The 26,418-nt window shown below is 41.4% G+C and overlaps 1 protein-coding gene across 1 annotated transcript; it reads left to right on the top strand.

The window, feature by feature from the left end:
* The first annotated feature begins 453 nt into the window (after positions 1-453).
* On the top strand, positions 454-10,769 carry colca2 (colorectal cancer associated 2). The gene is made up of 5 exons (XM_034169063.1): positions 454-723; positions 2,496-2,596; positions 2,886-2,937; positions 3,518-3,834; positions 10,206-10,769. The coding sequence occupies exons 1-5, from the start codon at positions 717-719 to the stop codon at positions 10,545-10,547; spliced, it is 819 nt and encodes a 272-aa protein (XP_034024954.1). The 5' UTR covers positions 454-716; the 3' UTR covers positions 10,548-10,769.
* Positions 10,770-26,418: the final 15,649 nt, after the last annotated feature.

Raw genomic sequence — 26,418 nt, 5'->3', positions numbered from 1 at the left:
TTGCTTTATTGACCAAAAAGCTGATGTTTCCAAGGTGATGGAGCAGGTGAGTGCGCACACAGCACCTGCAGGCCAAAGATGGCTGCTGAGCCTTTGCCACACCCCCCTAGTCCACTTTTATGCTCTTTTTGTTGGAAATAAAGATTAAAAACGTTCTTTGCGCACTTTGTTGCGTGTGCGGAGGCGCAGTGCGCGTCCGTCCGCACACATGCGGCCGCGCAGGGTGCCGAAGATGCGCGCATCAAGCTGCAGAGCTGAACAGCCTAATGAGTGGGTGTGATGCTGTGATATCACAAAAGGAAGATGAAATTAACGAAAGTATGGTTTATTTTTGGTAAAAATGTAAAATTATAGGATGATATATTAAAGTACAGCTTTTACAAGGGTTGTGTGTTGTGAATTTTGTGGAAAAACCGATAAAAATGAGTAGCCTCTGAATATTCAAATTGAAAGTAACGCGCAATCAAATCATTGTCAAATCATTGAGTTCTTGGGGTTTTAAATAGTAGGGATCGAGGAAGAAATTCTCAAACTAATATGTCCCCAGCTTTATTACAATATTGTTGTATGCTCTGATGCTGCTGGAACACATTTGTGGAGAGATTTTTGGAGACTTTTGCACAAATTTCGTTCTTGGCCATTTTTACTGAGGCACAAAAGGACGTTGTGGAGTCCCACAGGTATTCTCCAGGGAGCCTTTCTTCATCTCAGCAGTCATGTCTGGTGAGTTGACGTCGGATCTTCAGATGAAAATGAATTTTGGAAGCATTTTCTCCTGTTAAACAAATAAAGAAGAGGTGGGGAAAAAAAAAAGATGTTTAGAGCCCCAAAACGAAAAACAAATAAGAAGCACGTGGAAAATGGAAGAAAAATCCACAGTACTTCACTGAATCAGAACTTTAAAATAATATCAACCATACAAAAGGTGAAATGTTAAATATTTATTACAAATGATAAATATCTGATTATTTGCGGCACCTGTTAGATAATGAGAGGATTGCAAAAGTCGACTTTTCCCAATCAAACAGCTCAACTTTGATGGAGTTGTGTTTGATTTATAGTTTAAAACGTCATTTTTATAATGAGAATTAACCTTTATTTCACCCGTCCTGCCTGTGCGTAAAGAGGACGTTATCGCAGGAAGCGGCTTGGAGTGGGATGTGTCTGACATTTTGGCTCTCTATTTGCCACATTTAAGACAAATCATGAACTAGTATTTAGCCGTATGAATATTTATTAGATGAGGTTTCGCAGACGAGGCTTCGTCTCTTATCAAATCGCATTTTCGACGCTTAAATTCCGCCTTAAGCCCCAAATTACACGTGACTGCGAACGATTCTTTACTCAAACTTTTCCCTTAGAAAGAATACTTCAAATTAGTACAGTGAGCGCATTTAACATACTTATGGGAAGGAAAAGTTATTTGAATACAGCGATTAGAACGTTAAAGTTGAATTTTACGCAGCACAATGGTGGATTTTCCCAAAGAAAATCTTTGATTTAGACGCTCCACTTCCTTCAAACCTATTAAACGCTCACATTGAACCGATGTGCGTAACGACTAAACAGTTTTCGTTGATACTCTTCGCTCGTTTACCGCGATAAAATATTTTTCTCGTCACTTCGAATCACCTGCTGTACTTACATGTAAATCACAGAGACAACTGTCAATAAAATAGTGAGAATGTTTTGTAACCGACCCGAGTCCAATTTCAGCCTCTTTCTTTGTTATGGCACTCTGATCCGTTTTACGCGGAAGCCCGGAAAATTTGATCTCACATCCAACAAACGGTCTTTAACGCATTTTATCTTATGCACAGAACTCACCTTTGTCACTTCCAACATTTACGCGCTGATTATACGATCAGAAATCTACTTACGTTCGTACATTTTTGGAGCGTTTTTTCCTTTGTTCCTGCTGTGGGCGGGGTGGCTGTCGGAAGCGGCGCTCCTGCAGGAATTCGCAGCCTGCAGACGGAGTAATAGGAGCCGCCTTGTCGTGTGGGGCCGTAAAGATAGAGCGACGACCCGAATTCCTGTGGCGGTTCTGAGTCCAGGACAATCCGCTCGTACGCACGGTGCCAATGCGCTTTTACGCACCGCGGTTTCGAACATAAGTTTGGACAGTGAAATGAATTGCTTCGCGTGAATTTAAAGGACAGTTTGTTCTAAGATACAGTTTGACTTATAAAGAAAAATCAAATGAAACCACAACAAACGTTATAACAAACATTTTGAAATAATAATAATAATAATAATAATAATAATAATAATAATAATAATAATAATAATAATAATAATAATAATAATAATAATAAATGCAATGCTATACTGGACACAAAGTATGAGACTTTGGTATTTTTTATTGTTTATTCCAAATTGGAAAAATAGTGATTGTGGGATTGCGAGGTCGGGGAAATGGAGTGCGTGTGTGGGTGCGTGCGTGCGTGTGTGTGAGTTTACTAAACACGACAGCTGCTGTTCTCTCCGCTCAGACAAACCCAGAGTGTACCAGGGCGTCCGAGTGAAGACCACAGTCAAAGAGCTGCTGCAGAGACACAGAGCCCGCGAGGCAAACAGCAAAGAACAGAAGACGGTACCCCGCCCTCAACCCACCACCCCTCCCTGTCTCTCTCTTTCACATCTTCAGTGTTCACTGTCTCACAAAGCAGGAAACACCCGACAATAGCAATAAACTGTTCATCACTGTAAAAAAAAAAGTGAAATACATAAAACTAAAAACTGACACCCTTTCCCGAAAGTCTTTGTTTCAAATGGTCTAAACAGCTGTGTAACACCAAAATTTCCTCATAATAAATAAACTAATTATATGTCCAAGAAAATAATCCGCTTTCTTCTATCTCGTTCCTTGTTCTGACGCAAAGATTCCCCAGAGCTGCCTGGAGTTTCAGGATCATTGTGCCTCCACTTTGCCAGGTAAGTTTGCAGTAGCACCACTAATTCTTATTAAAAGCAAAATAACAGGAGTCTGAAAGCAGAAGTATTCAACATAACGAGAAAAGAGTTTGGCTACATATTTCAATTTCAATGTGTATATGTCAAAAATAACATGCGCACAGGCACACAAAATCCCTGCGTAAAGCGCATTAATTGGACTGAGAATCAAAGTTGCACACAGTTTGCATGCATTGACCTACTAAACTCCCTTCAACCAGGAGAAACTCACGAGACCCACACTGGAAAGCAAATCTGTGTTGCCAGATGCGTGCACGCTCCTTCTTATAAACGTGGTACATTCAAATGTGCTGGCTGATGATCTTATGACATCACTGTCAAACTTATAGCCTAGGCTTATTTAAATGTCTTCCTGCGCACTGTACGCAGCGCTGCACACACCGCGTGCGTCTTTGTGCACGTGCGTTCTTATTTAAGTGTCCGGGAGAAATATGAGCCGCTTTAAATTTGAAATGCAGGTTAAAGTGACGTGTAAAAGCCGACAGGACCGTGCGTAATGGGTAACCAAGTGTGGACACTTATTCTGATTTTGCTCTGGTAGGTCACTGCGTGGACGCGCCTGCCATCCTGCCCACGCAGGACGGGAGCGCGTGCGGTGCGCCACAGTTGCAGCTGCGCACCGCCTCGTTCCCTGTGCCGGACGGCTCGTGCAGCATCCAGATGCAGGAGAGCGGCGTTAGTGACAGCCAGCAGCAGTTTGGGGACATGTTGCCCGGCAACGGATACTGCGGTAACAACACCTGCGGCAGCCCCTACAGCGCCACCATGCCGCCGCCGCCGCCGCCGCTGCCTCCCGCAGCTCCGCTGTCGTGGTGCCACGGACTCTCCTCTGACGCGGACTTCTATGGTCACGGAATGGTACGTTTCCCTGGTAACCAAGCTCCATAAAAAACAAACTAACAAACAAACAAAAAAGCTGCGCACATTTCATCACACACACAGCAGAAAAGTGACGTTTTGTCCATGAGACAAATTTATATTAATGTTAATGATTATTAACGTGTAAATAATGAATTTTAAAAAGTTTAGACCTGATTTAATGCTAATACACTCTAATTTCTTATTCATGTGCTGCTGAAGGAGTTTAAACATTCAGGTTAAAGGTGACCAACGTTTTCTTTGCAGAAGAATAAAATGTCCAAAGATCGTAAAAACTACAGTCTGTTCTAAAGATCCCAGACAGCTTCAAATGAGTAAATTCCTTCAGCTTCTCCCCTTTTTCCTCACTTGGGGTCGCCACACGTCATTTGTGGATCTACATGTTGATTTGGCACAAGTTTCACCCCAGATACCCTTCCTGCTGTCGCTCCATGTTACAGAAGGAGCAGGTGTGGTCTTGATCTGCTCTGGAAACAAGCCCACTAACCACTTGGCCATAGAGCTCCAAATCACTGACCAGTAACCTCAAATTCTAACTTATTTACCACAAGAGCACTGCCCGCGAGGATCCACAGGCTCTAGTTTGACGGAAAATACAGAAGCATAGTCAACAGCAACTGTCAGCTCACCCCAGTTTCTCCATGACTGAAGTTACACACATGCACAGACGTATACAGAGGCCACTTGGCTTTTAATATATACACTCAACAAAAATAGAAATGCAACACTTTTGGTTTTGCTCCCATTTTGTATGAGATGAACTCAAAGATCTAAAACTTTTTCCACATACACAATATCACCATTTCCCTCAAATATTGTTCACAAACCAGTCTAAATCTGTGATAGTGAGCACTTCTCCTTTGCTGAGATAATCCATCCCACCTCACAGGTGTGCCATATCAAGATGCTGATTAGACACCATGATTAGTGCACAGGTGTGCCTTAGACTGTCCATAATAAAAGGCCACTCTGAAAGGTGCAGTTTTGTTTTATTGGGGGGGGATACCAGTCAGTATCTGGTGTGACCACCATTTGCCTCATGCAGTGCAACACATCTCCTTCGCATAGAGTTGATCAGGTTGTCAATTGTGGCCTGTGGAATGTTGGTCCACTCCTCTTCAATGGCTGTGCGAAGTTGCTGGATATTGGCAGGAACGCTGTTGTACGAGGTCTATTAGATAAGAAACTGACACCTTTTTTTTAACTATATGGATTTGAATGACGTGCGATTACATCAATCATGCTTGAACCCTCGTGCGCATGCATGAGTTTTTTCACGCGTGTCGGTGTCGTCATTTCCCTGTGGGCAGGCCTTGAGTGAGATGTGGTCCAGCCCTCTCGGCTGAATTCCTTTGTTTCACACGCTGCTTGAGACGGCGCGCATTGCTTTATCAAAAATTTTTCTGGACCTGTGAGGAATATCCGAGTGGACACTATTCGAGAAATTAAGCTGGTTTTCAGTGAAAAGTTTAACGGCTGATGAGAGATTATGGGGTGTTTCTGTCGGTGTAAGGACTTCCCACGGAGCGGGACATCGCGCAGCGCTTCCAGGCGACGTCCATAAGCCGTCTCCAAAGGCGTTTCAGAGAATTTGGCAGTACATCCAACCAGCCTCACAACCGCAGACCACGTGTAACCACACCAGCCCAGGACCTCCACATCCAGCATGTTCACCTCCAAGATCGTCTGAGACCAGCCACTCAGACAGCTGCTGAAACAATCGGTTTGCATAACCAAAGAATTTCTGCACAAACTGTCAGAAACCGTCTCAGGGAAGCTCATCTGCATGCTCATCATCCTCATCGGGGTCTCAACCTGACTCCAGTTCGTCGTTGTAACCGACTTGAGTGGGCAAATGCTCACATTCGCTTGTGTTTGGCACATTGGAGAGGTGTTCTCTTCACGGATGATGCGAAGGAGATGTGTTGCACTGCATGAGGCAAATGGTGGTCACACCAGATACTAACTGGTATCCCCCCCCCAATAAAACAAAACTGCACCTTTCAGAGTGGCCTTTTATTGTGGGCAGTCTAAGGCACACCTGTGCACTAATCATGGTGTCTAATCAGCATCTTGGTATGGCACACCTGTGAGGTGGGATGGATTATCTCAGCAAACTATCACAGATTTAGACTGGTTTGTGAACAATATTTGAGGGAAATGGTGATATTGTGTATGTGGAAAAAGTTTTAGATCTTTGAGTTCATCTCATACAAAATGGGAGCAAAACCAAAAGTGTTGCGTTTATATTTTTGTTGAGTATAGATGATTTACTGTTGGAATGGCATGCGAGTCTAGAATTTAATTATCACTGTCCATTGTTCACTGTTAATACCTAATATCCCTAATTACTCCAAAAATATTTGTCTTGTCAACTTTCCGTTTCCGCGCTGTTCATCCTTGACCCAAAATATGTAAGCAGACCAAACAGAAAATGTCAGCTCTCCCCAGTTTCTCCGTCATCGAAGCCATACACGCACACATGCACACACGCACACACACACACACACACACACACACACACACACACACACACACACACACACACAATAATAATATGGCAGTAATATGGAAATATAATTTATGTGGAAGTAGTTTATTTTCATTTATTATGCGCAATATGGAGCCAGCTTCACAACAGTTTGTGATTGCATTATGCAAAGTACATTCATCTAGTGGTTCGTGATGGGAGCATGAAAATGGGATGCTTTTCGTTACCAGGGCACAAATTCATTTTGTGAAAGGGCAGAAAATGTGGGGTGAAGAGGGGTGGTCGGGGGGGGGGGGGGGTTAAGGGTTATTATTAGGGAAAAGGAGACACTTACACTATGGGTAGAGTAAGGAGAAGGGAGAGGATTAGAAATAGCAAAATAAAAAATAAAAGTGTCACAAAAATGTGGCACTTTTCGTGATGGGGCATGAAGAAAACATGAAACTGGGCTAGAACGTTCTTATAACCCAGTTTTGTTGTTATTTATTAAGGGCAATATGGAGCTTTTTCAACCCAGTCTCACAAATTTTTCCTCCCCCTAACCCTAACCACCCCTTCCCCTAACCCCTAACCCTAAATCCCCCAAACCCTCCTGCAGCACTTTCAATTTCGTGCACTCGTCACAGAATGTATTGGAATAAATTCATGCTCCCCTATTGCACTTTTCGTGGCAATATCAGTAACCAATAGATTAACATATATTTCGTGATGTTGAATCACTCTGTGAAATAAGGCAGACCGTTTTATAATCCCAGGTATTGTATTGTCATTTATTGGAGGCAAAATGGACTTTTTTTATAATTACCCAAGAATTGTATTCTCATTTATTATAGGTGATATGGACCTTTTGGGAAGCATCTGTTTATTAATTTTATTTGAGACTGGCTCTTGAATGCATCTAAAATTTCATTGTTTTTAATGCATTGATAAATAATGTAATGTAATCTAAAAATGTGGGAAAAAAAATCAACACGTTTTGGTCGTTGACAAGCCATAATTCAATCATATTTGTTGTTTTGACCCAAATAAGTGACTGATTATTGAAAAAAATGACAATTATTTCAGTACAAAAGCATGAATTACAGGAAAAATAGACTCAAAGAATTAAATTTCTGATTTTAAAGAATCCTCTTTTGTTGGATTTACTCAACAAATGGCTTTTCCTAAATGTAATTGAGTCAGTTATGTTATTTGAAAGAAATTGTGTTTTTGCAGATTAACTCAGTGGATTTTCATTGAGTCAACGCAATATTTAAGGCAAAATACAGTTTGTCATTTTAATAATAATTGTCCCTCAATACTGTAGAGTTACTAAACATATGCATGAAACCATTTAATATAACTTCTTAAAATAAATCATATGTTTAAAAAAAATTATGTATAATTTTAGTGGAAGAAAAGTTTTTGGTATAAGCCATTATTTTAAAATCCATTTTCAGTCACATATTCCTATTCAACATATTCTCATGGTGCTTTTTGGAGAAGGTTGGTGTTAGAATAAGCATAATAAGGTAAAACGCACTTGCCACTTCTTATTTTTGCTGGAATAATCCACCATCTTTGGGTTAATGATATCATCACTGCCTCCTGGTGGAAAAAACGTGGGATACATGAGATGTGTATGCAACTGGAGATTGTAGTCTCATTTGAACCCTCCATGATATCATAGGATTTGACCACTTACGGGGACCTCCATTTAATATATACACAACATAACTTTACACAGATAAATGGTGTACGGTTTTGTTTTTGGCTGCAATCACCGAAGCAGTCGCAAAAATTATTATTATTTTTTTTGCTTGTTTGTTCCCGGTGGAGAAGAAAAGGTGAGGAGGTAGGAGAGGTCGTGTCGGTAAGTGTTAGCCTACACAGCTAACCAGAGTAGCTCCGTTCTCGCACCTGCAAAACCACCTCGACACGTTTGTGCTCCGGATCATAAACAAACCACAACACACATCCATTTTCCCACCGCATCGTCACTTTTTCTTAGAATTTTCACTTTTTTGTAATTTGCTAAAAACCTTACTGAAAATGCTAGTACCCCGGAAGTAGAGAAATTCTGTCATATGCGTCATATTTGACCCTTTTAGCACCCGCATCCCAAACGAGACTGCGCTGCCCTATTCAGTACAAATATGTACAAAATGTTGTGCACCAGTTTTTTTTTCGCAACTTTTCCTCTAATTTATTTTTCATGAAAATAGGCTGTATTGCGGGGGGGCTGGAGCCTATCCCAGCAGTCATAGAGCGCGAGGCGGGGTACACCCAGGACAGGATGCTAGTCTGTCGCAGGGCCACAAATAGACAATTAAACACAGACACACCGACACACACACCTACAGACAATTTTAGGCTCCAGCCCCCCGCGACCCTTAATTGGACTAAGCGGTAGAAGATGGATGGATGGATGGATGGATGGATAGGCTGTATTGTTTGTATTTTATTTGTTTGTCTCGTAATGCAGCGTTGTGTAAAGTAGAGGGGCACTAAAGAGAACACTCACACCGAGGCCAGAGTCATCGTTTTAACCAAAACATAACAAGGAAATCTGCTTTACTTTCAACTGCAGATGCACCGAGTACAGCAACAGAGCTGGAGCTTAATGTTGGCTCAACAACTAACCTTTACTCAGTGTTAAATTAACTCTCACAGCATGGTTAAAGTGTGTTATACAACCTATGAACACGTTCGACTCCAGCGTTAAATTAACACTATCCAAGTCATATATATTCTACACTTTTCTTCAATGTTCAACATTTTAACTCCACTAAGTGTAATTTTCAACACTATAAAGAGTACTTTACACTGTCCAAATTCCTTGGGATCTGATGATGGGAACATACAAAGAGCAGGACTGATGTGAACCCACAACCTGCTGGTTGTGAAGAAACAGCACCATAGAAATATCAGTCATTTCCCGATCAGAGTTAAAACGACAAGTTAGGGTTCAATAACATGTAAAGAGTTGAATCAACACTGATATGATCAATTCTGAAAAACTAGATTTGCAAGACTGTTCAGCACCAGTGTTAAAAAAAAAGAAAAAAAAACAAGACATTAAATAAGTGTGACCCGTTTTTCCTGTCATAGCTTATTTTGTCCAGCAACACTGTAAATTTTGCAGAGTTGAATTAACTCTGTAGTGAGTGCTTATGGTCCCACTCCAAACCACTGTAAATGAGTTTTGTCAATGTCATATCAACTCTAATGGAGTTGATCAACATGATTTAACACCACAATAGAGCTGAACACTGTTTTGAATGGTAATGTTTGCACTCCCTGCGGAGTCAATTTAACTCCGACCCTCACAAAATTTAGAAATTCAGTTTATGTAAAATCAACGACTAATCACTGACAAAACATAGGATGTTACTTCAAAAGTGATGTACTTACATTACATACGCAACATTACAAAAATACAGAAACTAACGCGTCCAAAGTGCCGTCTGTACTGTAGAAACTAGCGGGGCACTCAGAGGGCAGTCTTGTGCCAATGCAAAAAAAACAAAAAACAAAACAAAACAAAAAAAAAACAACCCATTCCACAATATGAGAAAAGAAATATCCAGAAAATTCTAGCGCCTCTCCCATTTTTTTAATCTCTTGCAAGCCAGGATGAACATTTTCTACAAGTTTAGTAAAAGTTAATTCCCCTGTGAAATATCAGATCAATGACACACAAAGATATTTTCATGTTGTGACTCCGCCCCTTTATCTTGGTTTGGAGGAAATTATTTCAGCATATTCCTGATATTTGTAACTGTTGCACAAACGTGCAGGTAAAGCAGTCAGAGCGTGCCGAGCGTGGAATGCTGGCGCTGTAATTTGATGTTCGTACTGACGCCGTCTCCTCTTTCAGGCTCCCTGCTCTCCAGACTCGCTGAAGCTCTGCAGCCCCATGGAGCACAACAGCTACTCCTCGCAGGACTCCTTCTCCTCCTCCTCTTCCTCCTACTATGACTCGCCCACCAGGATGGAGTCCAGCTGTGTGGGCGTGGCCTCAGAGCACTTGCACTATCAGCACTGCACGCTTCAGGACTCTTACTGCCTGCCGCCCTGCTGGCCGGCCCAGCAGGAGAACCTCACCACCCCCGAGTATGTGCCTTACTACAGCCCCACAGACTATCTCTACCCCTACGCCGGGGACGACTCCTGTCTCAGGCGGGATCTGACTCCAGAGATGTGCTATAATGTGTTATGATGGCACCACGGCATTAATTTTTTCCCCCATTTTTGATGTACTGTAAATATCACTTCATCAGGGCGACAAAATCCATTTTGCATTTCAATATGTGCTTCCATTTCATACTGCTTTGACAAAAATAATAATAAAAACATTGGATTTATTTTCATAAACATAACTGTGTGTTGTACCGAATAAAGAAAGTCACTGATGCACCCCATCTTCTCCAAACATTTTTAAAGCTACAGTGTGCGGGATTTAGTGTCATCTAGTGGTGAATTTGCAGACTGCATTATGCAGCCACCAGTGATAATTGTGTTCTGTTGGTGACAGGGATTCGTGCTTCCCGGCCTCCTCTTGTGATGAGCAATATGCGTACTTTCATTTCACAACAATGAGCGTTTGTAAATTTGTTAGATTGCAACCAGTAGACAGTATCCAGGGGGAGAGGGGGCTTGGTTCAAAATCCAAAACATTAATAAAACATGAAATAAATCATGAAGTTCCTTTGGGTAAGCTCCTTATGCTGCATTCCGAATGTAAAAATGTAAAACTTTTACACCGTTCTCAAGCATACCTGCAGGTTCATGGTCATCCATCAATGTAAGACTAAATAATAATGGTAAAATATACTTGCTAATGATATTCAGGGTTTCCCACAAAGGAAATAACTGAAAATATTCAGGTCCCTCAACTTTCAAATTTCCAGAATTTCAAGGAGTTGTGATACATATTTAACTGTCAAAAGATATTACAATGTACAGACTTGACTGAGGAGTGATTTTTGATGTATAAAAATATTTCTTGAATTTGCATTTACTAAAATTTTAAAGAAAATTTGTGTTACTGAATTGGGTTTGAAACAATATCTGCAATCGATCTTTATTTGACCTTGAAAACTTAAGTCACCCTGATTTTTACCTAAGTTCACCGGCACTTTTAAACAGACATACGTGAGTTTACTTTCAATTAATTTGTTATGTACCTATCAGATTCTACTTAAAGTATGGTTACTTGAGACTGGCAAGTACACAAAAAACAAAAATCTTAGTATACTTAACAAATTTTGACAAAGATACAGAAAGGTCAACATATACATGATGTACATTGACAGTGATACTTGCAGTGGCTGATAATTGCATATATAAAAGGTAGGTGTCTTCAGGTAACAAATCACTGGATGTACAACTGGACTTCATGGTCTAGGGATTCGGGAGGTTGGCTTGTCATATTTTTTTTTAAGGGGATGCCAGTCATTGATGTGACTTTCAAGATTGTTGATCCGTACCAATTAAAACTTTGATGTTTGCTTGAGGGTTAGATGACAGAAAATGTTGATTAGTTGATGTTGAATTTACATTTTTTTGCCTACTGGGTGAGGGATTATGATAAAGCATTTTTTTTTGGGGGGGGGGGGGGATTATGGAGGTATTTTTTGACTAATGCCTTTTTTAACTCGTGTTGGTGGAGAAAGGTGGCTGGAGTGACTTGTGATAGAAGGACAACGGCAAGAGTGAAGGGGAAAGTCTACAAGACAGTAGTGAGACCAGCTATGTTGAGACTGTGGCACTAAGAAAAAGACAGGAGCCAAAGCTAAAGATGTTATGATTGTCTTTGGGAGTGATGAGGATGGACAACATTAGCAACGAACATAATGTCAGTGGGACAGCTCAGGTGGGAGACAAAGTCAGAGAGGTGAGATTGAGATGGCTTATGCCTGTGCAGAGGAAGGACTCAGGGACCGTCTTAGTACATATGGAGAAGTATGCTGAGGATATGTCTTTGTTTTTCCACTTCAAGAGGCATTTTTTGACAGTTGTGACTTACACAATGGAAAACATGATAAATGCAGTCCATTTACTATTCCTCTTTTTCATTTTAGTCTTCCGGCCACCTTGCAAAATGCTAAAGAAGTAGTAAGTCCTTTTTGGGCTACTGTATCAACATGATGGCCTTCAGGAGGGAGCCATCTTCCATTTATGAGGGTCTTCAGAAAAGCTCTGCCTCCTAGATGAGTATTTCAATAATAAGTAAGATCCATGAATGTTCTCTATCAGACAGTGCCATTTCTCTTCTACGTAGTCACCTTCCATTTCTACCAATTTACACCAACACTGGTCAAGTTTTTCTATTCTGCCAGTGGAGAAATCGAGTGACTTCTCTTGGCATCATTGACACACAGTTGCTTGCACCTCTGCAGCTTTAGTGTAGCAGTGTCCCTTCAGGTGTTCTTTCAACTTGGGAAAAGGAAAAAAGTTGGATGGAGCGAGATCCAGACTGTAGGCCGGGTGTGGTAAGATTTGGGCTGCTGCAATGCATCCTGTGTTTCTCAACTTGTGTGTGGATGAACATCGTCATGCTGAAGAAATGCGTCTTTTCCAGGATGAAGCCGCTTCAAGCATTTGAGCAGTGTTTGCAAAGTGTCCACACTTTGGTTGGAGTTCCAAAAACTTTGTAAGGACTATGCCGTCGCACTCGCACTTGATGCTGTGCCATCTGTGGCTGTTATGGGTGCCCCCTACAGGCCTGGTCATGCAGACTCATCATGGCTGGATTTTCAACCTTTCGACTTCCATTGCCTGACTGGATGTATGTTCACACAGGCGTCACCGCACACAACATTCAACCCGTTATAACCTTGTGAAAACCAGTTGCAGATAATTATACACTAAAGAAAAGGTAGTTATGAATCCAGTACTCCATTTCTGCTAATACACACACTTCCACCCTGCACACTGCAGCTTCAATAAAACACAAATCAACATGAGGAGAAAGTAACTACAAGTTACAGCTAAATACATTTTTTTAAAAGACAGACTAAATTATATTGTTTCAACATAAAAAGTAGCCATAACAATGAGAGGATGATCATTCAAATTTTCTTGTCCAAAAGAATTTCATTTCTAATTTACAAATCATTCTGTCTGAATAAATCAGGCGGATGTCAGTCAGATTAGTCTTGCAGCTTTGATTTAGCAGAGTTGCATTAACACTGCATGGTGGATTAGTGGTTAGCACACTTGTTTCACAGCTGGAAGATCATGTGATCGATTCCTGCCTGGTCCTTTCTGTGTGGAGTTTGCATGTTCTTGGTTCCTTCCAGTTGCTCTGGCTTCATTCAACCTCCAACAATAGGCAGGTTAGGTGAACGGAAGTTTTCAACTGCCACAGGTGTGAATGTGTTTGTCTCAGTGTCGGCCCTGCAACAGATTGGCAGCCTGTCCAGGGTGATCTCCGCCTCTTGTCCAATGATCACTGGGACAGAGATCACCCCCTTCCACACAGGAGCATTCAGGAGCGGGGGTGTGCAGGAAACAGAATGAATGGAGGGATCGAGGTGTTGCAGGACTCATCTGCTTCATCTCAGGGAGCTGTGGTGGATTTTCAATTTATTTCATTTTATATAGTCCCAAATCACAACAAAGCTGCCTCAAAGCACTTAACACAAGTAAGGTCTAACCTTACCAACACAGACAGCAAGCAGACAGCCGACAGTGGTAAGGGAAAACTCCCTCACATGATGAAGAAACCTCAAGCAGACCAGACGCAGAGGGGTGACCCACTGCTTAGGCCAGTTGAACTGTTACAAGGTTTTTAACAGGTTTTTAAAAGGTGAAGAAACAGAAATCAGGAAATCAATGCAAAACAAGGTGCAATTGTTGAGATGATCACACAAGTATGGATGCTACTAGTCTAACTGCTCCCTTGCCAGAAAACCTCTCACCTCTGTCATAAACAGAGTAATGTACAATTTCTACCTGCACAACTGAAAGACAATGACAGATAACAGACTGTTTACACCTAAACATACTCATGACATACTTGGTGAGAAAACCTTAGTACCCTCGTCCCTTACGTTGCACTCATGTCATGTGCCGTATGAATAGAAGACATGTGGTGGACACGTCCCAAATGCTTGTCCATACTTTAGACCATGTTCTGGCCTCTACTGGTGGTTGGCTCTCACTGCGGTATTGCATCACTTCCTGTTCCGGAGCACAGCGGTGTTTTTCTGTATCTGTTAGCTGTTTAATCTGCGCAGTTAGATTGATCTAGTTAACTAGATAACAATTTGTTTCACAGTGTAATCTTCACGTGCCTTAACTAAAGCACTCCCTCTGCTGAATCACCTCTAAATTATTTACACATTATTCACTTTGTGTGTTTTTAGGAATCCGCTAGCTTAGCGCAGCTACTAGCTCTTAGCTGGTTTAGCATGGCGGCTTCTCCTGTCTCTCCTGCACTTTTCTGCTCTGGGTGTGAAATGTTTAGTTATTCCTCGGCCTCCTTTAGCAGTAATGGTACTTGTAATAAGTGTAGCTTATTCGTAGCTTTGGAGGCCAGGCTGGGCGAATTGGAGACTCGGCTCCACACAGTGGAAAATTCTACAGCTAGCCAGGCCCCTGTAGTCGGTGCGGACCAAGGTAGCTTAGCTGCCATTAGTTCCCTTCAAGCAGATCCCGAGCAGCCGGGAAAGCAGTCCGACTGGGTGACTGTGAGGAAGAAGCTTTCCCACTCGGCAACACACCCACCTAGGATCAAACTCTGGTTATTGGCGACTCTGTTTTGAGAAATGTGAAGTTAGCGACACCAGCAACCATAGTCAATTGTCTTCCGGGGGCCAGAGCAGGCGACACTGAAGGAAATTTGAAACTGCTGGCTAAGGCTAAGCGTAAATGTGGTAAGATTGTAATTCACGTCGGGAGTAATGACACCCGGTTACGCAAATCGGAGGTCACTAAAATTAACATTGAATCTGTGTGTAACTTTGCAAAAACAATGTCGGACTCTATAGTTTTCTCTGGGCCCCTCCCCAATCGGACCGGGAGTGACATGTTTAGCTGCATGTTCTCCTTGAATTGCTGGCTGTCTGAGTGGTGTCCAAAAAATGAGGTGGGCTTCATAGATAATTGGCAAAGCTTCTGGGGAAAACCTGGTCTTGTTAGGAGAGACGGCATCCATCCCACTTTGGATGGAGCAGCTCTCATTTCTAGAAATATGGCCAATTTTCTTAAATCCTCCAAACCGTGACTATCCAGGGTTGGGACCAGGAAGCAGAGTTGTAGTCTTACACACCTCTCTGCAGCTTCTCTCCCCCTGCCATCCCCTCATTACCCCATCCCCGTAGAGACGGTGCCTGCTCCCAGACCACCAATAACCAGTAAAAATCTATTTAAGCATAAAAATTCAAAAAGAAAAAATAATATAGCACCTTCAACTGCACCACAGACTAAAACAGTTAAATGTGGTCTATTAAACATTAGGTCTCTCTCTTCTAAGTCCCTGTTAGTAAATGATATAATAATTGATCAACATATTGATTTATTCTGCCTTACAGAAACCTGGTTACAGCAGGATGAATATGTTAGTTTAAATGAGTCAACACCCCCGAGTCACACTAACTGCCAGAATGCTCGTAGCACGGGCCGAGGCGGAGGATTAGCAGCAATCTTCCATTCCAGCTTATTAATTAATCAAAAACCCAGACAGAGCTTTAATTCATTTGGAAGCTTGACTCTTAGTCTTGTGCATCTAAATTGGAAGTCCCAAAAAACAGTTTTATTTGTTATTATCTATCGTCCACCTGGTCGTTACTGTGAGTTTCTCTGTGAATTTTCAGACCTTTTGTCTGACTTAGTGCTTAGCTCAGATAAGATAATTATAGTGGGCGATTTTAACATCCACACAGATGCTGAGAATGACAGCCTCAACACTGAATTTAATCTATTATTAGACTCAATTGGCTTTGTTCAAAATGTAAATGAGTCCACCCACCACTTTAATCATATCTTAGATCTTGTTCTGACTTATGGTATGGAAATTGAAGACTTAACAGTATTCCCTGAAAACTCCCTTCTGTCTGATCATTTCTTAATAACATTTACATTTACTCTGATGGACTACCCAGCAGTGGGGAATAAGTTTCATTACACTAGAAGTCTTTCAGAAAGCGCTGTAACTAGGTTTAAGGATATGATTCCTTCTTTATGTTCTCTAATGCCATATACCAACACAGTGCAGAGTAGCTACCTAAACTCTGTAAGTGAGATAGAGTATCTCATCAATAGTTTTACATCCTCATTGAAGACAACTTTGGATGCTGTAGCTCCTCTGAAAAAGAGAGCTTTAAATCAGAAGTGCCTGACTCCGTGGTATAACTCACAAACTCGCAGCTTAAAGCAGATAACCCGTAAGATGGAGAGGAAATGGCATCTCACTAATTTAGAAGATCTTCACTTAGCCTGGAAAAAGAGTCTGTTGCTCTATAAAAAAGCCCTCTGTAAAGCTAGGACATCTTACTACTCATCACTAATTGAAGAAAATAAGAACAACCCTAGGTTTCTTTTCAGCGCTGTAGCCAGGCTGAGAAAGAGTCAGAGCTCTACTGAGCCGAGTATTCCTTTAACTTTAACTAGTAATGACTTCATGACTTTCTTTGCTAATAAAATTTTAACTATTAGAGAAAAAAATACTCATAACCATCCCAAAGACGTATCTGGTGATGCCGGTATTTGGTTAGACTCTTTCTCTCCGATTGTTCTGTCTGAGTTATTTTCATTAGTTACTTCATCCAAACCATCAACATGTCTATTAGATCCCATTCCTACCAGGCTGCTCAAGGAAGCCCTACCATTATTTAATGCTTCGATCTTAAATATGATCAATCTATCTTTATTAGTTGGCTATGTACCACAGGCTTTTAAGGTGGCAGTAAATAAACCATTACTTAAAAAGCCATCACTTGACCCAGCTATCTTAGCTAATTATAGGCCAATCTCCAACCTTCCTTCCTTTTCTCTCAAAAATTCTTGTAAAACAGCTAACTGATCATCTGCAGAGGAATGGTCTATTTGAAGAGTTTCAGTCAGGTTTTAGAATTCATCATAGTACAGAAACAGCATTAGTGAAGGTTACAAATGATCTTCGTATGGCCTCAGACAGTGGACTCATCTCTGTGCTTGTTCTGTTAGACCTCAGTGCTGCTTTTGATACTGTTGACCATAAAATTTTATTACAGAGATTAGAGCATGCCATAGGTATTAAAGGCACTGCGCTGCGGTGGTTTGAATCATATTTATCTAATAGATTACAATTTGTTCATGTAAATGGGGAATCTTCTTTACAGACTAAGGTTAATTATGGAATTCCACAAGGTTCTGTGCTAGGACCAATTTTATTCACTTTATACATGTTTCCCTTAGGCCAGGGGTGGGCAATCATGTGCCATAAAGGGCCGAGACACTGCAGGTTTTCCGTGCAACCAGTCACCTCAGCAGGTGATTTCATTAATGATCAGGTGTCTCAGCAGGTGATTTCATTGACAACCAGGTGTTTATGTTCAGAGGAGAAACTCATCAGCAACGCACCTGCTGAGGTGAATGGTTGCATGGAAAACCTGCAGTGTCTCGGCCCTCGATGCCCACCCCTGCCTTAGGCAGTATTATTAGACAGCATTGCTTAAATTTTCATTGTTACGCAGATGATAACCAGCTTTATCTATCCATGAAGCCAGAGGACACACACCAATTAGCTAAACTGCAGGATTGTCTTACAGACATAAAGACATGGATGACCTCTAATTTCCTGCTTTTAAACTCAGATAAAACTGAAGTTATTGCACTTGGCCCCACAAATCTTAGAAACATGGTGTCTAACCAGATCCTTACTCTGGATGGCATTACCCTGACCTCTAGTAATACTGTGAGAAATCTTGGAGTCATTTTTGATCAGGATATGTCATTCAAAGCACATATTAAACAAATATGTAGGACTGCTTTTTTGCATTTGCGCAATATCTCTAAAATTAGAAAGGTCTTGTCTCAGAGTGATGCTGAAAAACTAATTCCTGCATTTATTTCCTCTAGGCTGGACTACTGTAATTCATTATTATCAGGTTGTCCTAAAAGTTCCCTGAAAAGCCTTCACTTAATTCAAAATGCTGCAGCTAGAGTACTAACGGGGACTAGAAGGAGAGAGCATATCTCACCCATATTGGCCTCTCTTCATTGGCTTCCTGTTAATTCTAGAATAGAATTTAAAATTCTTCTTCTTACTTATAAGGTTTTGAATAATCAGGTCCCATCTTATCTTAGGGACCTCATAGTATCATATCACCCCAATAGAGCACTTCGCTCTCAGACTGCAGGCTTACTTGTAGTTCCTAGGGTTTGTAAGAGTAGAATGGGAGGCAGAGCCTTCAGCTTTCAGGCTCATCTCCTGTGGAACCAGCTCCCAATTCAGATCAGGGAGACAGACACCCTCTCTACTTTTAAGATTAGGCTTAAAACTTTCCTTTTTGCTAAAGCTTATAGTTAGGGCTGGATCAGGTGACCCTGAACCATCCCTTAGTTATGCTGCTATAGACTTAGACTGCTGGGGGGTTCCCATGATGCACTGAGTGTTTCTTTCTCTTTTTGCTCTGTATGCACCACTCTGCATTTAATCATTAGTGATTGATCTCTGCTCCCCTCCACAGCATGTCTTTTTCCTGGTTCTCTCCCTCAGCCCCAACCAGTCCCAGCAGAAGACTGCCCCTCCCTGAGCCTGGTTCTGCTGGAGGTTTCTTCCTGTTAAAAGGGAGTTTTTCCTTCCCACTGTCGCCAAGTGCTTGCTCACAGGGGGTCGTTTTGACCGCTGGGATTTTTCCGTAATTATTGTATGGCCTTGCCTTACAATATAAGGCGCCTTGGGGCAACTGTTTGTTGTGATTTGGCGCTGTATAAATAAAATTGATTTGATTTGATTTGATTTGATTCTGTAGATGAAGAAGAAGAAGCCTCTAATGTTGAAAAAATACTTTGTTGCATGTATGTTGACATTTTTACTGAGAACTATGAATGTTTTAACCTTAAAACCTTTAGACTTTATTAATAAAAACACTACAAATGTAACATCTCTTCCAGAGAAAGACTTTTTTTCTGGACATGGTAATATGAAGCCCTTCATATTACCATGTCCAGGCAGGTTACTATCAGCACAGTAATTGCTGCAACATTCTTACTCCACCCATCAACTTTCGCAATCAACGCCAAAATTAACATAATCAACCAAAGTGCAGAGAACCTGCAGCTCTCCGCGAGATGTTTGGAGGTTTTATCAATGAGATCTGAACCATTTGTGATGGAATTATTTAATTGTTTTTTTTTTCATTAAAGAAACTTCTTTGCAGCTTTTTTGCAGTGTTTTTGATTCCTGTGGTCTGGCTGCTCTCTGTGACATGATGAGTGCGTGTGTGTGCGCTACACGGACCGCATGCACACATTGTCAATTTTTTTAAAACGTAAAAACTAAGTTTCATGTTATAAGGCAAGAATGACAGAAATGAGTATTGCTTGGATCTGCAATAAGTTTGAATGAACTCTTCAAATGATCCTCTTTCCATAAATGAATAAATATCGTTTAAATTGACTTCTAATATTTAAGTTGGGAAAATAATCTCTTTTTGACATAAAACACAAATTGTTCTAATGTGCTTCAAACTGTTTCCATTTGGATATTTTAGTCTTAAAAAGTAAGTTTTAAAATAAGCACTATTTGGTTTACAACTGGATTTGAACAGATCTCATTCAAGATATTTTACGTGTTGTATGAATATGTGCAGAGGAGGGACCCAGGGTATATAGGGAGTAGGATGCTGAGGATGGAGCCACAAGGCAGGAGGAGAAGAGGAAGGTCAAAGAGGAGGTTTATGGATGTGCTGAGGGAGGACATGCAGGTGGTTGGAGTGACAGAGGAAGATACAGAGGACAGGGTGAGATGGAAATGGTTGATCACGTGTGGCACCCCCTAATGGGAGCAGGTGAAAGAAGAAGAAAATTTTAAGCATAATTGGTTTGATTTGAATATGAGATAAATAATTCAAGTTATTAATCAATAAGCAAAATTAGGAGGGCATTTCATGTACTCAACCGATGGCCTGATTGCTTGCCTTTGATTTAATTACTTAACTTTTATCCTGATTGTAGACCTTGGATCTGTGTTAATTGATCAGGATCAAATAACTCAAATTTGATCCTTATCCCTAACCTTTGACCTGATTACTTAACTTTTTGATCCTGACCAGTTAACTCAGATCAAAAGGTCAGCAATTAGAATCAAAGTTAAGTAATCAGATCAAAGATCAGCAGTCAGGATAAGATAACTTGACTTTGATCCTGATGGCTGACCTTTGATCCAACTGCTTAATTTTGATACTTACTGATGAAATTTGGTCCTCCTCTTAATCCACATCCACACCAAACTCAGTGTGTTATTTCTGGGCATGTGCCCTCAGCCCTCCACAAACCTTTATTAAAATCAGTTCAGTGGAATTTTGAGCTCACATGAACAAACACACAAACAGGTGTGGGTGAAAGGATAACCTCCTTGGGTGCCACTCTGCTATTGGAAAAAGGGTGAAACCTTCTCTTATTTGGAGGAAATAACTGCAGAGGGTCCTAAACTGCCGGCTCCAGGGCTAAATGTAGCCTGCATTCCTCCTCTTTGAGATCTCTGAAGTTAAAGAGGAGACGCATAACGAGGTCGAGCAGCACAGCAGGTCTTATTAGTCTTGCCTCACAGTCAGAAGAATTTGACTTCCCACCAAAGCCGTTTCTTCCTGTGTGCAGTTTGATCTGTTGTCTGCACACTAAGTGTCTAACCTGCGATTGGTTACATTTAGAACCAATATCCCCACTAAGGGTGTTGAACCTAACGAGGTCACAGATGCTTGTTATCTGCATCTTTGCTTTGGGGTGAAAACCTGAGCTGAAAGCTTGTGACTTCTGTCGGAACCCGAGGAGGTGCAGCCTCATGAGATCCAACGCTCGAACGAAGCCTCAAAACGCTTTGAGCGTCTCCTGACGGAACGAATGTCAGAGCTGTAAATCCTCCTGCCAGAAAAATACTAGGTGCTGCAGACGTCAACACAGTTTGTGCTGTCAGGCATAAAAGTGAAAGGACTCGGGAATGTGGGACTCCCGTCTGACAGCGGCACAGTGTCAACAGATGGAGATCTGATCCATCCCAGCCTGACGTGTCTGTAGAGCTTCCCTGTGATGTCTGACTGTCAACACACCTGCAGTCTGCGTCTGACCCTCATTGAGTTCCACAAGCATTGTGGCGATTGACATCTTTGGGCGTTTACATACTTCAGGTTTGTGATAAGAATCAAACAGCCTCAGATGACACAACCTGGTCTTTAGTTTCCTCACAGACCATCAATACCACACTTGTGTTCTTCTTTATTGAAATGATACTGTTGTACACAGTGGTGGGCACAGTTCACTAATGCAATAGAAGATTAGCTTTTCAGATAAGTTTTAAAACCATCATCGGACCAATTATCTTCCGATAAATTTAGTTCTGATAACTTTCAGTCCGATTTGCTGGTAAAGTGAGCAAAGTTTAACGGTCAAAACATTTGTAAACCCTGAAATCAAACATTTTAGTCCGTCTGTTGTGTGTTTATTTATGGCGGATAGCTGTCGTTTGCTGAAGATGTCATCGTTAAGCGCAAAACGTGATTGGTTGGTTGACGCAGGGAGCATTGTGGGTAGTGTAGTTCAGGTTCACTTTGGACGTTACAGTGTTATTGTCCCTTGTCCCTTGGAAATCTGCTGCAAAACCCATCACACATTGTGCAAAAAGAATTATTTAAATATCTATTCCACCAACCTGGAATATGGATGAGCTCTGGAATTACCCTTAAAGCAAAGGTTTTGGAAAAAGTCAAGGTCACTGAGCTCAAAACTTTGATTATTATTTTTATTACTTTTTTCCCTCCCAAGATGGATTTGGAACAAACTTGGGACACAGGCAGGTGAATTCTGAAATTCCCTTGCAAAGTCACCCAAAGATCATATTTTTATCCAATCAGAATGTGGTTTGGAATGTCTGCAAGCAAATTGCAAGGATGACACAACAAAGAATAGGTGTTGACCTGTCACAGGTACTCCTCCTCCCATGGACAACGAGACAGTATGACCAAGCGGGAAGCTTCAGTGGCCTCAGATGAAGCTCCATCCAGAAGAAGAAAAAGCTGCAGTTCCTTGACTGGCCACTTGAGGCTGGCTCCAAAAGCGAACAGGTTCACATTCAAACCATGTTGAAATGTCCAACTTTAGAGCAGAAATAACCCTGTTTTCAGGCTGGTAGAGAAACAATGTTTGGTCTTTATAGATAGTTTCTTCCTCCATGACAACTGTACAAGGGCTGAATTTTTCTAACTTCTTAGTTTAGGATGTTTGCAGCCATAAAGTTATGCATGCTGAAAGGGTGTGGCCACTTTGAGTGACAGCAGCTGGACCCAGCGTCTGCGCCTCTTGTAATGTCCGTAACCCAGTGTCTGCGAGCAGCGGCCGCCGCTAACTGTTGTACAGGCTGCATCTGTTGTTTTGGAGCATTTTATGACAAACACCTGGAATAAGCTGGCATGTTGTGAGGTGAAACATCCTAACAGATCACCTGCTGCAATATTTGTGCTGAGTGAAATCCTTGTCCCATTTAATGTTGTATGCTAACTGTTGGCACTTTTAGCAACAACCAGTAGCCTGATACGTCAGGTCCATTTAATGCATGATTACTGTGAAAATCAGGGGCTCATAGCTTTTAATGTCCAAACCAAAGTAAACCATTTTGAGAACCACCTCGCAGAGCCCAAAAACTCTTTTGTAGACAACTGAATCACAAGCCACTGCTGTGAATGTTTCTGGCCAAACAATCAGAAATAGACTTCATGAAGGTGTCTTGAGGGCCTGCCGTCCTGCAGTGGGCCCTGTGCTCACTGGCCGGAACCATGGAGCTCAATTAACATTTGCCATCGAACAATGGAATTGACAGGTCCACCACTGGTGCCCCTGTGCTTTTCACAGATGAGAGCAGGTTCAACCTGAGCACATATGACAGATGTGAAAGAGTCTGGAGATGCAGTTTGGTGGTGGGTCAGTGATGGTCTGGGGAAGCTTATCCCTGGAAGGACACACAGACCTCTACAGGCTGGTCAGCATCACCCTGACTGCTATTAGGTATCAGGATGAAATCCTTGGACCCACTGTCAGACCCTGTGCTGGTGCAGTGGTGCACGAACGACAGTGCTTGACCTCATGTGGCGAGAGTATGTAGGCTGTTCCTAGAGGATGAAGGATTGACACCATTGACCTAAATCCAACAGAACACCTCTGGGACATTATATTTTGGTCAATCTGGCACTGCCAGGTTGTACCTCAGAGTGTCCAGGAGCTAAGTGATTTCCTGGACCAGATTTAGGAAGCACATTCTCCAGGACACCATCCAGCATCTCATTAGGAGCGTGCCCCGACATATTCAGGCAAACACTCATCCAAAGCCGAGCCACAACTGACTGTGAGCACTCCTCTTTTTCCTTCTGTTCTGGAACACTCCAGCATGCTTTTACTGGCATTGACACAAATATGTCAGACATATTCTTTCCACAGCTGCCACATCCTTTAACAGTTCTAAAATTCTGAGACTGGAATGTTTAATGAACTTTTTGAACTCGTCAGTGAGGTTCATGTAGGTGTCATGAAGAACAGAATAAATTCAGAGTGTTTGACTGAGGTTAATGGATTAAAAAAAAACCCAAACAAAATCCAAGAAGGGTTTTTGCGGTGTTCTTCCCACTTGACTCATGTTGAGCTGAAACAGAATGCTGTGAGCTGATGGTAAACAGCAGAGATCAACGTTAGCTTGTCTCCCTCCGCGTAACTGATTGCTGCTGAACAAGCAATGCTGGAAATCCCCCTGCAGGGGCATGGCGGCCCTGATCACACATCAGTTTATAGCTCCAAACCAGATTTTACCTGCAGCAGATCCTTCATAAAGACAACAACAGGAACTAAGTCAGTGTTTAGGTCCAGGGCCCCAAAGAAAAGGTCTCAGGAAAAAAAACTAAACAAAACCTGAATGACAATTTCATGACTTTGCGTGCAGCTCACTGTACTTCTGGCATCACCAGAGGGTAAACTACAGGTCATTACATCAACCATGTTATGTGGTTGGGTCACCTGAACACTCAGTCACTAATTCCAAGTGGTGCATCTACATCCAGAACCGCCAGCATGATGGCTGCAAAACAGAGACTGCCAGGGACGTGACAGTCAACCAAAAGAAACCCACAAAACAACAGAAAAAACAGGGCATGGCCCGGTCAGCCATGCTGCCATCTGCTGGGCTGATCTGGTCAGTGAGAGACTTGGTGGTGAAGACTCTTCTTTGCAGCAGGTTTCCAGGTCAAGAACCAACAACCCACAGATGACAAAGGACAAAAAGCACCAGAACAATGAGAAGGGGAATATTGAAGAAGAAAACATCCCCAAATCTAAAGCCCATCAATATGGGGGACCAATAGTATTTAAAACAAGAGCAATCAGAGATTTCTGACGTCCACCAAATCAGATCTGGATCACCTCCAAAATTTAGTGCAGTCTTCCTTGGCCTAATATCTATCTGTGGTGAAAATGTGAGTGAGATTCTATGAGCCACAATCCGGATTTGGATCTGGATCACCTCCAAAATTTGACGGAGTCTTCCTCTGCTTAATATGTAACTGTGGTGAAAATTTCAACAAAATCCGTGCAGTAGTTTGGACATAATCTTGCTAACACACAGACAGACACACAAATAAATACATAAATGCCACTAATTTTACTGCGTTCTTGGCAGACGTAACAACGAATGTGAGACCTTATGTAATTAGGTATTACATTGTAATTGCATGATATCAAATTTTAGTTGACAATTTTTAAAAGCACCAGCAGAAATAAACTGGAGTGGAAGATGATGCTGATGATGATGGTTTTACAAAGGTCTGGCTTCAACCAGCCACTTTGGAATTTGGAGCAATAATGGGCCTGTAAAGCTGTATATATATATATATATATATATACACACATATATAGATTTATGAGGTTCTTTGGAGGTTTTATAACATTCACTGATTCCAAGCCGCAGCATGCAGACAGAGCGCTGCTTGTTAGGTCCTGTTAATATTTAAGCAACAAGTTTGATGTTTTTTTTCCTCCTAATTACTAAAGTCTGCCCGGTAACAACAATCCTTTGACTCTGAAACATGTTTCTTATCTCTCTCTCTCTCACACACACACACACACACACACACACACACACACACACACACACAGAGCCTATTGTAATCTGCGTTGGCTGCCTTTAAATGAAATGCTATCAGCGCCAAATAGAGAACATCAGCCTGGATTTCACAACGGCTGATAAATGTTCCTATCGCACGGTGTTGCTTTATTGAACAAGTTTAAGAGTGTTTATGCTCAAGGTTTTTTTTTCTATTTACAATGTGAAGCCACTCCCTGCTGCGATAAGAGGAACATTCACAAAGAAAGTGGAATTTAGAGAATCAAGGAGACTCAGAGTGCAGCGGCAACACCTGAAATTAGATCATTTTCCCAAAAGAGTCATCTGAAAATTGGTTAAAAAATATTCCAGCTCTCAAATGACTTTTATTGTTAAATAACCTTATCAATTTAAACATTTGTTGTAATATTTATCTGCACTAAAATAGTACTTCAAGCTGTCTGTTGTTGTATGTTACAGAACCCCCAAAGGGACATGAAATTATAAACAAATTTCTTTTATTCAAATTAATTTGTCACTTTAAATAATGAAAATACCACAATCAAATAACTGTGAAATTATAAAACTAACTAAGCAAATTAAAATTCCCATTTGTGAGGGTTTTTTTTTTTTTAACCATTTTTTAAAAATTCTTTCATCGATTCCATCAATGTCCACAACACCAACTTATTTTCTGCTGCTTATCCAGGTCCAGGTTGCAGTGGCAGCAGATGAAGCACCACAGACCACACTTCCCGATACTTGGCCAAGTCCTCCAGCTGTTCCTGTGGGATTCCAAGGTGTT

The sequence above is a fragment of the Thalassophryne amazonica genome, chromosome 4 (genome assembly GCF_902500255.1).
Source record: "Thalassophryne amazonica chromosome 4, fThaAma1.1, whole genome shotgun sequence".
NCBI lineage: Eukaryota > Metazoa > Chordata > Actinopteri > Batrachoidiformes > Batrachoididae > Thalassophryne > Thalassophryne amazonica.
This window is presented reverse-complemented; position numbering and strand designations above follow the sequence as displayed.